Here is a 13,466-nt window from a genome sequence, read left to right on the forward strand (position 1 = left end):
TACTGGCAACCTTAGTGAGCGCTCTCTCTCTTTTATCACAAACCAGTACACCCTTCCATCCCACACGTCAAGGTCATGACACTTAACAGACCCAATGTGTTATCTTCATCCACACCCTCACGTCACACCTGTAGTAACTGAACAGGTGGCTGTGTTATGGTCGAACAGGGCTTTGTTAGTTTTTGTACTGACTGTATAGAGCATATTATTAATTTATCCTACACTTATATAATGTTTTAAATGTGTGTGTGTGTGTGTGTGCGTGTGTGTGTGTGTGTGTGTGTGTGTGTGTGTGTGTGTGGGAGGGAGGAGTGTGTGTGTGTGTGTGTGTGTGTGTGTGTGTGTGTGTGAGTGAGTGAGTGAGTGAGTGTGTGTGTGTGTGTGTGTGTGTGTGTGTGTGTGTGTGTGTGTGTGTGTGTAGGAGGAGTGAGTGAGTGGCAGGAGGAGCAGTGAGTAGAATAATGAGGTGTGTGTGTGTGTGTGGGAGTGAGGAGGGAGTGAGGTGTGTGTGTGTGTGTGTGTGTGTGTGTGTGTGTGTGTGTGTGTGTGTGTGTGTGGGAGTGGGGAGGAGTGGGGAGGGAGGGAGGGGAGGAGGAGGAGTGAATGAGTGTGTGTGTGTGTGTGTGTGTGTGTGTGAGTGAGTGGGGAAAGTGTGGGGGAGGAGTGAGTGAGTGAGTGAGGAGGAGTGAGTGTGTGTGTGTGTGTGGAGTGCAGAGGGAGTGAGGAGGGAGTGGAGGGAGTGTGTGTGTGTGTGTGTGTGTGTGTGTGTGTGAGTGAGGAAAGGGAGTGAGTGAGTGAATGAGTGTGTGTGTGTGTGTGTGTGTGTGTGTGTGTGTGTGTGTGTGTGGGAGTGAGTGAGTGGAAAGGTGAGTGGGAGTGAGGAGTGAGTGGGAGTGTGTGTGTGTGTGTGTGATCAAGACATACACAACTATAACAGCTACTCAGGCGCCGCGGGTACAGTGATGAGCTGTGTGAATATTCCTGTTTGCATCATTCAATAACAATTTATAAGGCTTCAAAGTGGGTTCATTTCAATGTGGACGCACCCCGTATTTCTATAAGACTGTAGAGGCATAATGATCTATAAGACTATGGACGCATTGAGGCATTATATGTATCCCATCCAACACAGGAACCATTATAACAGGTCCTTCCCTCACCTCTCCCTTAAATGTATCAGCCGGAGTCATGAGAGACACCCACAGCCCTTGCCAGTGATCAGGGTGACTATGTGGCACAAAGCCAACTCTGTCGTGCCTGGCTAACTTGGCACATCTGCCTGTTATTATGGTAGGTATGGTAGGTGGGGAGCGGGGTGAAGGGTGGCTCTCTCTCTCTCTCTCTCTCTCTCTGTGTAATCCTCCCCTTCATCCCCCATTCTTGTCATTTATACGCTGGTTCCCCAATCATTCTCTCTCTCTCTCTCTCTCTCTCTCTCTCTCATTTGTGACAATAATACATTAGTAGTGACCTTATCATTGCAATGCATGACTCATTTAACTAGCGATGCGTGACTCACTAACCTGCAGTGCATGACTTTTTTGATGTTATGTTTGCAACACTACCATCACGCTACCATCTCTTTGGTCCCTAATCTGACATGCAAACAGTAGGTGTATATTGAACACCTACCACCCACTCATCACCACCTGCCACCCAACCATCACCGACTGCCACCCATTACCAAACTTCAACCTAAACTAACCCCCCATCCAGGTATATATAGCGTTAGGGTGTTTAATCAGCAGGTAAAAGTTCGCTAGTTTGGGTGTCTAATCTTCAGGAGACCCGACAAATAAGCAGCCCCGAACACTGAAGGTGATTAACTGAGCCAAAACTAATACCTCGTGACACCTTAAAATATTTTCTCTAATTTTAGGGGACGTCAAGCAACAGGTGGTCCATAAAGGGGTTTGCTTCCTGCTGGCCAACAACCAAAAAGCTTCAACTTGCCGGGAGAACATTGCAAAAACTCACCCAAAAACATCTCCTTTAATTCCTTTATTTATTTTGTTCTCCTTTCTTCCTTTGTCTACTTCCCCCTCCTTCCTCTTCCTTCATACGGTACGAGAGGGGAGGGATGTGTGGGATAACCCCTCCACCTGCCCCATCTACGTCAGCGGCTGGAGGGAGGGAGGGGCGCCCAGTCCGGCCTTCTCTCACCTCGTCCAAGCTGAGTCGGCTGTCCAGGTCACGGTCGATCAAAACTCGTCGACGGGTTAGTTCAACACACACACAAGGCAGTCATGTCACATTTGAACCCCAGAAAGGTGAGTATTTCTGGTCAAAATACAAAAATACCCGCGAGCCAGCACCCACACATCCATTATACCACAAGGATCAATACAGTTACGGAAATAATTGTTACCAAGTCAAGGGTGGCATGACTTGGATCACAGGGAGGGAGGGAGGAGGGAGGGAGGGAGGAGGGGGGGTAAATGACTTGCCAGCAGACACACCAACAAGGCAGGGTTCAGGGCCGTGAGAGAGAGAACACTGGAGCTGGGTATGGCACGTGGGAGGGGTCAATGTTGACGTTCATTTACCCTCCCCCCCCCACCACCTCCCACACAATTTCCCCTCACCCCCATGAACCACCTCTCACACATACACCCTCCACAATCACTCACCACACCACCTCTCATAATCCCTCAGCCCAACACCCAGCCACAGTACACTCCCCAGTACTCATTATAAACCCAAACCATTCACCATATCATAAACAACACCACGGGCACTGTATTGTCACCGTAAACACCACCACCTCAAAGTATCCGACACTCATATACTGTAAACATTAATATATGTCAAGTATACACCTCTTACTTTTTTGTTTCTGTGTCCATACTGGCGGATTCTGGCTTAGGGAAGTTGTGTATTACCTGGCCGTGAAGACTAGAGGTGGTGATGGAGTCTTGTCATGGCATCCAACACCCCGTTACACACCACGGCACCACCTTCCCCAATACACATCACGCCATGCTATCAGGGTCGTCTCAAGGGTAACAGAGACTGGAACAAACATATCCTGTGAAGAATACCTTGTTACAGGGACCTCGGGTACGGCACTGCCTCTGATCCTCCTACATGACGGAAATTACTGCAGCGACCTGTACCTGTAATCTACACCGAATATACATACACCTGTAATGGCATTTCTATTACAGAATGAATTCATAATAATCGAGGGATGTTTTTTGTCGACGTTTACAATTTAATCAGATAAATCAATAGATCTCAAAACAGATAGCGTCATCAAAGCTAAGATAAAGTCATTATAAATATATATTCCACGAGTGTTTTAAGGTCATTAAATAATAATCAGATACGTATAAATATCAACAACAGGTGAATATATTTGCATCACCTGAAGAGTATTACGCACTCCAGCTTATTTCACCTGATAAGCAATATGGAGGTGGAGCTAATATTTAGGTGATCCGTAAATTCTATGATTATACACTAGTCAAAAATGTAATTAATCACGTACTGTATAATAGATCTCAGTAATTATAAGGAAATAAAACTTGTCGGACAGTCAGTCTTCACTTGGCCGCTTGAGGAGGGAAAACGTGACCTTGAATTGACATTGTGTGTAGACGGAGGGAGAGGGAGGGGCCCTGGGAGAGGTCTGCAGGAGGCCGGGGATAAACGACCTTCTCTCACCCAATTTCATGTGCATTAAACTTACTGGTACACCCCACCACCGCCTCCCTGTCTCAAACACTCCCACCACTGTCTCCTACACCCACTCCCTGCCTATTTCTGCCATCAAGATCAGAGGAAAGTCAAAAGTGTTCCAGAAAATAAATCAATCTTACATAAGAAACTCTGATATTTCGTTCTTTCCTTGACGTTAGTGGCTGGGTGACCTTGAACTTGGTCCAATTTTAACGTACACTTGCTACTAATCTGTCCGTCCGTCTGTGAGTAACATACGCGTTAATTAAAGTTTCGCCCACACTTTCCCGTGTATATATCACGTGACGTACTTGTATCAAATTTTGCAGCTGGAGTTTTAACGTAAGTGCCAGGATTTTCAGCCGAATACATAACGTCCTTAATGCTTACAAACAGAACACTACCACCCGAGTCTGTGTTTGTTGGGAACTTACACATAGAACAAATAATGTTTCCCGTCGTCATAAATTCTAATTGTTGATTTTTTACCCAATATTAGTCTTAGTTTTTTTTATTTTTATGCTAAATTCAACTTAATATTATTTTAATGGTTACTTTTGCACAATGATATCTTCAGTTTTAATTATTTATTATTTTAGTGGGTAATTAGGACTTAATGGTTTATTGATCATGGTAATACCACACTACTAATAAATGATTTTAATTCATTACTTATTTGATTTAATGGGGATAATTATCAGGTTTGAGTCTGATAGTTTTAAGAATTTCCCGTAGTAATTACCCAAATTTTATACAACACCTACACATCCCCTACACCCCTCCTACACTTACACTACAATACATAACAATTTACACTATCCACCTACAGAGTCATTACACCCCACCTATACGCCTATTGCATTCTACCGTCTACACAACCAACCTACAGCACACACACTCAGCCTACACTACACCCCACCCAGACTGTGCCACAAACTAACCTACACAGCGGGTAAATTTCCCAGACACAGGACGCACATAAGGGAGACAGCCAGTCGCTCTTACAGACACCCACCACCACGTGCTGTATTGATCTGCCATACAGCTGCGTTCCCCCGTCATCAATAGCTCAGCTGGGTTCGCTCTTGCTTAACCACTCTACCCTGCCTACCTACACACCTACACCTATCACAGAACAACATATCCGCTACACTCACCACCCACACCCACTAAATTACACCCTCGCCTACACACCCATCCTACCAAAGTATCCATATACACTCCCTTACCTACACACAACCATGACCCCCAGCTTTCACTGTACCCACAACCCATTAGTTTATCTGATAACCTAAAAGACCATTGGTTCATTCAAATAATAAGATCCTTCATGCCACTGTTTATTATCAAGACTCTGGCATCATCACTATCAATTTTAAGACATGATTCCCTGAGCTAGCACTACGAAATACAAGTTAAGTGATGTAATTCAAATATAGAAAGATAAGCAATGACTCGCCCAATGTAAGCAGGTGTACCATTTTTATAAATGCTGGGAATATATCATTAACTGACAACAGACCTAAATAATTTCCCACGATGAAAACAATATGAATCTGGGTCCTTACACTGAAAACATCTGCCGTGGTATGGAAGGTTTGATAAACGTGTTTTTATCTTGTACAACAATAATGATGGCGTCTGATAAAGGTAAATGCAGCTACCAAAAGTTCACTGGCCAGTACTGTAGCAAGCAGTTTTTATATTTTTTTGCCAGCAGTGTCTAATATACATTTCACTGTGTATCGATCAACAGTTATTTTAAGTTACTAAGACAGCAGTGCCGTTAAGCAGCAATCTCGACCACGATGCGACTAAATGGGTTGAAGGTGAACCATGCCACTCAATGACTAATATACTGTACTGTACATTATTTACTTTCAGCTCGAATACATTGGAAGTGATTCGATGTTTCCAGAGTTTGATGCTTCAAAACATTTTAATTTACTCGGTTTTACTGAATATGTGTGCAGTGAATACACTGAAATTTTTATGAAAAATTTGTGTCATACCAACAAATAAAACTATGCAACTTAATATTATTATACATACAAACATCCGTTTAAGTTTCTGAGTACTGTATGTGTGTTTTCTACTGGTGACTGAAAGTTTGTCAATAAATTGCATAAAAATTACGAATACCGTAAAAATTTCCACAAAAAAGACTAACAAAATAAGTAACGTGAACATTGCTTGGTTTAAAACTGCACAATACTCAGTCACTCAACATTATCTTGAGCTCGTCGAACCGCTCAGCTGATTACTCTCATGTCGTCCACTATGCGAGAGATGCACGGTCGTTGCAAGATTATAAAAGCTAAAACTTTGACAAATTCGTTTCACATTTGGATATTGAAAGTTCTAAAAATATTCACATGCAAGTCATCAACATCAAGGTGCTCATTATAATCTGTACAGGGGTTATTCTCGTCATGCTCATGTGTAGACGGCATCCGTAAGCCGGGTCCAACACTTGCCATAAGAAGTTGAGGAGCATCTGTTTTTACACCTACAAATACCTCCTGTGATGATCATGCCTTAGTTTAATACAAATATCGTAGCATGGGACAACTTACAGGGCCACTCTGGGTGCAATGGAGAACATATCGTCACTGTAGATTAGTAGTAAACACTATTAATAAAAGCTTACTCAGAGCACTGCCCGTTTTGGGTAGCACCTTCGACCGGTGGCAACGGGGTTGTGATGGTGTCGTCTGCTGCAAGCTTTGTTGCGCCTGCGCCCAGTGTCAGTCCTCAAAATCTTCCACACACGGCTTTATTTTCCATTCCCGGCGGTGGCAATACTCAGTAAAGTTTCCACTGCGTTGCCAGAAATGTACAATACATAATTCTTTGAATTAAATGAAAAATCCGTTTCAATGCAATGAAAGTGTGAATTTCGTGTCGAATTCAGCATTTTCATATATTGGGAGTAAGATACTGATAATTATTTATGATTAATATATAATTGTATTATACAGTAAGACAAATGGCTGAATATTTAGTATACGATAAAGTAGACCATAGTTTTTTTTTTTATTTGGTGGCACAAAACGGTCGATTTTAGCCTGGAATAGTTATCGATTATCTGAACTTCCATTTTCTATGAATATTACCCGAGGGCCAACGCACTTTTCTTACTGCCCACTCTCCATTTCCCAGGTCTTACAGCTAACACGTATGTGAATAGATAGCTAAATAAATATATACTTATTAATATCATAATGCAAGTTCACATCGGCTCAGCATGTACATATTCAGTACAGACAGACATACACACAATGGCTTACAGTAAGCCGATTCAACCAAGTATAGCCCAAGAAAGCCACGAAAAGCAAACTTCCACTGAGGTCCTTGTAAAAGTGCAAAGAGTAAATGATATATTTAAAAAAAATTATAGGTAAATTCCAATTTGATATATAATACACAAAATGCAATATCTACAAAGTACATACGATAACACATTCTGAGAAAGGGTAGTACGTTTGATCACTCGAAAAGTACAAAGTTTTGGTAATTTTGTCTAAAAAAGGGGAACCTTATGCCAGATAGTACTGTTTATGTGGATGTATTCTCGTCTGTATTTTGTAAATATTGAATTTTGTGTATGAGGGGTGTAAGGACTCTGTAGGCGGAGTGTAGGTGTTGTACTATGCCTGCACTTCGGCACCTCAGCTACCCTGAGAGATTGGAGCGCCTGAACTTGCCTAGCGAAAACTACAGACTGGCAAGGAGAGACCTAATTGAGGTGTATAAGCATCTCAAGGGGCACTACTCAGTCGAGTGTCCTTACTTGGAGCTGGCGGACGCTCGCCCCACAACGGGTCACAGCTCAAGATTGAAGAAGCCGCAAGTCCAGAAAACTGTGAGGGCAAACTTTTTCGGAGTGAGAGTTGTGAACTCTTTGAACAATCTATCAGAAAGTGTTGTGACGGCACCGAGTGTGAGCTCTTTCAAGACCAAACTTGACCAACACTGGAGCAGGTTCAGGTACATTCAGGAGCCGGTGCATGCCCAGTACTTGCCAACAGTGCGTAACAGAGACGTGACCGATCGCCCAAACGGCTAACGAGCCGATCAGTGGTGAAGAGAATAAAAGTAAAAGTAAAGTATACTTTATGGTGTAATAAAGGTACAAATAAAGGCCAAATGCTCCACAGGAATGAAGTCATGAGTTGGAAATTTGGTGTTATTATGGAATTGTTAACTGTAGGGTGACTTGCTATTGTGCAATTTTGCTTCTGAGGATCTTTATATATATATATATATACATCATGTAAATCCACAATGGAAACGTGAATAAGATGAATCTTGATAAAATCACACTGGGTAAAGGGAAACAATGGAGAACCTTAGCTTTCGTCTTTATTCAAGACATCTTCAGAGGCAACTGAATTACAAAGACTGAGAGAAAGCTTATGTACACAGGGTGACCTTACAAAACATGTGAGTGTATGTGTAGATGTTCCTCTGTATGTGTAAACTGTAAAGTGCGTAAGTATGAATAATGTGTGTGTGTCACTTGCAGGTATGGTGATGCCGAAGGGATCGAGGGCTCAGGCAGCGTCACCGGTGCTGCTACACAGTGACCTGGACATGATGGCCTCTACCCCGCTCTTCGATGACCATGATGACACCTTGGAGGTCGTCCTCTTCGACACAACCGTCGAGTACATGCCCAAGAGCAAGACAAGGACCCGCACTGCCCTCAACACGGACGCCCATATTGAGAGCCTTAAGAAACAGCTGCTGGAATCTAGCGAGCAGCTGGTTCCTGTAGAGGGACTATTCCAAGCAGATTCCGCGGGGAGCTTTGGGCCACCAGGACTCATGGCCTTGGATCACAACTGCTACCAAATGAACGTAGAGCTTGAGTCCCCTTCTGAAGGCCAGACTACAACACCCCCATGTGACTACCTCTTGCCGGGTCGCCTGGAGGAAGATTCCTCTTTGGTCTCGGTGTTCCGCGCCCTCAAGTGTATCGAGGTGGAGGATGCTCCGCAGGACTCTCGGCTACTGTCCCTGGAGGTCCGTCGGCCACAGCACCCGAGGCAGATCTCTGGTCTGCGACACCCTTCAGGATACTCCCCGCTGTCTCAGGATGTTACCATTGATTACTGACCTTGTGAATACTACCACACAGCTTAGGGTTCTACCACCGCTGCCACATACAAGTGATGGTTCTACCACACACAGTCTATGTAGGATCCTCCTTTATTCTTGATAATTTTGTCGAAGGCAAGTTCATGGGGTTCTTTGATTTCACCGCTTATAAAAATGGTCACATAAGCTCTGAATGACTTTATAATGTGGCTTTACTAAACCAATATAAATAACACTAAATAATTGCGTATTAGTTAGATATTGACCAGTGTACTGTACTACATACGGTTCGCGATCCTTTATCATGGCGACATACCTTAGAAGGAATACATCTGACAATCCTAAAAACTTAATAACCATACGATTGTTATTTATTTACCGTTTACTAGGACCAGTTTGTTTTAATAGAGCAGATAATGCACTTTGGCACGCACTGTAGAAGCACTGAGAAAATGAAGCTTAATGCACAGCCATAGCAGTATGACACGGTTGACAGTTGCAATACTGTTTTTCTTCGTTTTGTTCATTTTCTTTGAGAGAATCACTGTAATCTAATTTAACGATTTCACAAACGTAAGTGAATAGTTGTCCATGTGCTTGTACAAAAAGTTTTTTTGCTTGAGTTTTCCTAAATCAGATAATTGCCTTCACGGTAAGTCAGCTGCCTCTCACTGGAGCATCTGTCAGACATTCTCGAAAGCAGATGAATTTCTTGAGCAGATGATTAGCGAAAACAGTTCACTGACTCACTAAAGGGAAAGTCATACCGAATACCTTACTTGATATAGAAAGTTAACGCTATTATTGATTGTACAGTATATATTTTCTTTTATAAGTCCTCTACAATATTAACATTGTACAACTTAAGCAGTTTTTTCCGTTATACAGTACATTCTTTTTGTTTAAACTATTAATCACTAGTTATCTAATTTGTAAAATAAAATTCCTTGTATTGAAAACTGACTTTTTTTTCATTAATTCTAATAAATATTTTTAGGGGTATCTTTTCCTCATTGTAACTAATTTTTTCCTCCTGGCATATACTGAATCGGTATTTGTTTTATAAAGTGCACACGGTATAACGATGACACCTGCAAATAAATATAATATCCCACATTTGCAGTTATGAACCAAATATCCCTTTTCATTATAACTTCAAGATAAACCAATTAAATCATCTTATTAAATTTGAATACTTGGCACGTCTTTTTTTTAATATGTATCGATGTAATACCTTACTTATCAATGTAGAAGGATATAAGCGCAAGTATATCGAGGAAAAATTACACTAGATTATTGCTATTAACAGTGATGCATAATGGCTTAATATCCCCGTGCGTCACACACACACACTGGAGGAAATAATCCCAGATTAACACGCAACGTCGAGACAGCCATAACAATCTTCAGCGTGAAGGACGAGTGTGTTCCTGGCTAGGCTACCCCAACACACCGTTCCCTCCCCCGCCCCGTGTCACGAGATCCTCCTCGCCTGTGGAGGAAGGGGATTGCTGGAGATAAGGGGGGTGGGGGGGAAGGAATAGAAGAATAAGGGGTGGGATAGAAACAGCCCTTAAGCCAGTCTGTCAGTAGCAATAAGACAATAACTTTACTAATCCTAGACTTGCACATTTGAGGTACACAGTACAAACAACACAACACAACCTGTATATCATTAAGGATTGCAGAATGGTGAATAGTGGAATGAAAAAATCATAAAATGAGCATGTTGCTCGGAACTGGGCAAGATGAGAAGAAACAAAAAGTCAACTGTGAGTCTTCTTAACCCACCAAATAGGTGCCGGTTGATGGGTATAGTGAAACACATTAATATATTGAATATATTGAAGTTACTTGACACTGATTCTCGGACACAAACATGAAATGTATTCACTTCCCAGCGTAAGTAACTCCCCCTAATGGGTAACTCGGACAATGACTCACGTGTGACCTGAGGGAGGCCCAGCAGGTGCTGCTGAAGAGAATGCTGGGGAGGAAAGTCTCCCTCTGGGAAGGAGCTGTCGGCCTCTTCCCTCTTACAATAATAATGCGAAATCAGCATGGAAGGAGCTGCAGGTGCTGCTGGACTATGTCTCCTATGGAAGACTCTGCTAGTTGGGGCCCCAGTGCTAAGGAGGGAAGTCTCCCTCTGGGAAGGAACTGTCGGCCCCTTCCCTGTTCTAATAATAATCCGAATGTTCAATGCCCCGTGAAAGGAGCTGCCGGCTCTTATATTGGCGGTCACGAGCCGGAAGATGTCTTCACTAATCTGGGTGTGTCTGGTCAGGTGGCAGGTGTACTGGCTGGGGGGTAGCTTCTTGAGTAACATGGTCATGTCGCCGGGTTAGCTAATGATGCGGCGGTGAGAACTCTGGGTCACTGTGACCGTGACCTCTTTTGAGTCAGGTCTGGACAGCTGTGTTTGCCCAGATGCGTGGTCATGTCGCCAGTCAGTAATGCTTCCTAACTATTACCACCCGGGTGTGTCTTGGTCAGGTGAGTTTCTTTAACACGGTCATAACACCAGGTTAACTTAGGTAACTTGAGGCCGTGGCCTTTCCTGGGTCAGGTTTTAATCTCACTGTAAGGTGTGCCAACTTGCGTGGGTGTACACGTTGGCATCTACTTACTGTTATATGTGTCGTACTTCTCTGGGCTGTAAGCTATGGTCTGATAAACAATCATTACAATGGAGTCCACGTTTGTCGGGCACAGCTGTATGACTGGATGTTATCTTGGCAATTGCAGTCATTAGACGTTTCCTTGTGATGCCAAAGATGGATAAAAATCCTTGTCTGCAAACTGGGTAGTGATGCTTTCGTACATAACAGTGTACGCAAACATAAACTCACGGTTTTTCCCTGGTTTGTCTTGTGTCTTGGGAGACCTATGTCGCTTCACATCCACTTTTCGGACAAGCTTCTGGATGTAGTTATTCTGGAAAAAAATAGTTGGCCATGCCCCAGAAATCGTCGAAGAGTTTCCTTATGATGGGCAAAGTCACCTTGTCGAAGCAAACATCTCACAAGGTTCCCCGACAGCACTCTTCATCTGCTTGCCGGTCTTAACACTCACATAGGCTTGCCCGCTGTTTCTCTTCATTTTGGAGACATTCTTGGCCCAACTGGACGGATCTCTTACTCTCTTTCTACCTCTCTGCTGTGAGGTAGTGGCCTCCTGTCTATTGTCGCTTGACATTCTTGGAAGATGAAGGAATAATGCCTGGAGAACAGAACGGTACTTTCCTCAGTGCTATAAGCCTCCTACTAACGTGTTACACGCACCACTAACCCTCGCTTCAAGCCGCCTCCTCCTCCCTGTTTCCCCCCTATTGGACAGGCCGGAACATGACACTCCACGTGCCACCAGCCCTGTGAACCCTCACTCCCACCCTCGCCCTCCCTCCTCCGTTTTTTTCTCTCAATGGCCCTCCCTCTTCTGCCAGTTAGAAAAAAAGGCGTTATTACAAAGCATTCCTATGACATCTTTGTAGAAACATGGACTCTCGTTAGCTAAGAAACTGGAAAATAATGAGTCGCTATGAGCGAGAGAGGTGCTTTTCCTCCTCAGTCCGCCTCGAGGTGACATAAGCAAGTTTGCGGATGACACCAAAATAGGGCGGCAGATTAATTCAGGGCAGGATGCATATGCATTACAGGAGGATCTAAATAAACTGCAGGGGTGGTCTGAAAAATGGCAAATGAAATTCAACACCAGCAAGTGCAGCGTACTTAATATTGGAAGAACAAATACTTATAATGTATACAGCCTTAACAACATCAACCTAGAGAAGTCGACTTGTGAAAGAGACCTAGGGGTACTTGTAAGCCCGTACCTACGGCCTAGAAAACAGTGCGTTAATGTTCGAAATAAGGCAAACAGAGTATTGGGTTTTATTTAGAAGTGTAAGTAATAAGAGTGCAGAGGTCTTATTGCAACTATATCTTGCGCTAGTCAGGCCGCACCTCGATTATGCGGTTCAGTTCTGGTGCCCTTATTATAGAATGGATATCAATTCACTAGAGTCGGTGCAGCGAAGAATGATGAAAATGATTCCGGGACTTAGAAACCTTCCATATCAGGATAGGTTAAAGAAACTAAACTTGCATTCCGTAGAAAGACGAAGAGTGCGAGGAGATATGATAGAAGTATTCAAGTGGGTGAAAGGAATCAATAAAGGGGATATAGATAAAGTTCTTATAATATCCGAGCAGGATAGGACTCGGAACAACGGATTCAAGTTGGATAAGTTTAGGTTTAGGAGGGAGATAGGAAGGAACTGGTTTACAAATAGGGTGGTGGACGAGTGGAACAAGCTTAGCAACTTTGTAGTAAGTGCTGGAACGCTGGAAAGTTTCAAAGGGAGGCTGGATAGATTCATGGATGATAGAGAGTGGTAGTAACTCTCGACAGGAGCTGCCATGCACAGGCCAACCGGCCTATTGCAGACTCCTTATTTTCTTATGTTTATGTTCTTATCACGCTCCGTAGAGACGCTTTTACCTGCCTTCACTAGTAATATGGATCTCAGCCTTACAAATATTGCGCTACCAGGACAGTTTGTTTTTCTGCCGATAGAGGAAAGGTTGGGAGTACAGTTAATACTACTGTATAACTAAAATATTTTTTGGGTGGATGGAGTTTAGCCCCCTGTTGCACTCAGCTTCCCTATTCACGCTCAG

At 43.2% G+C, this 13,466-nt stretch overlaps 2 protein-coding genes across 5 annotated transcripts in view; one reads left to right on the forward strand and one right to left on the reverse strand.

The window, feature by feature from the left end:
* LOC121854373 (NADP-dependent malic enzyme-like) overlaps positions 1-13,466 on the reverse strand; it is a 56,447-nt gene that overhangs the window by 38,164 nt on the left and 4,817 nt on the right. For 2 of the 4 annotated variants that reach the window (XM_042349005.1, XM_042349004.1), the window contains exon 1: positions 6,258-6,393. The exons of the other annotated variants lie outside the window; for them this stretch is intronic. In XM_042349005.1, coding sequence (XP_042204939.1) covers positions 6,258-6,286 — 29 coding nt within the window. In that variant the 5' untranslated portion in view covers positions 6,287-6,393. Of the gene's footprint in view, positions 1-6,257; positions 6,394-13,466 lie in introns of those variants that run through there. 4 annotated transcript variants of the gene reach the window in all.
* Positions 7,609-9,983, forward strand: LOC121854375. Its single transcript, XM_042349007.1, has 2 exons — positions 7,609-7,671; positions 8,210-9,983. Exon 2 carries the CDS (start codon positions 8,212-8,214, stop codon positions 8,800-8,802), a length of 591 nt encoding a protein of 196 aa, XP_042204941.1. The 5' UTR covers positions 7,609-7,671; positions 8,210-8,211; the 3' UTR covers positions 8,803-9,983.

Source organism: Homarus americanus, unplaced genomic scaffold (assembly GCF_018991925.1).
Source record: "Homarus americanus isolate GMGI-L3 unplaced genomic scaffold, GMGI_Hamer_2.0 scaffold54443, whole genome shotgun sequence".
NCBI classification, from domain to species: Eukaryota; Metazoa; Arthropoda; class Malacostraca; order Decapoda; family Nephropidae; genus Homarus; species Homarus americanus.

Excerpts from the sequence above, each read along its gene's own strand:
- LOC121854375 (XM_042349007.1), top strand. The coding sequence starts at position 8,212 with ATGGTGATGCCGAAGGGATCGAGGGCTCAGGCAGCGTCACCGGTGCTG.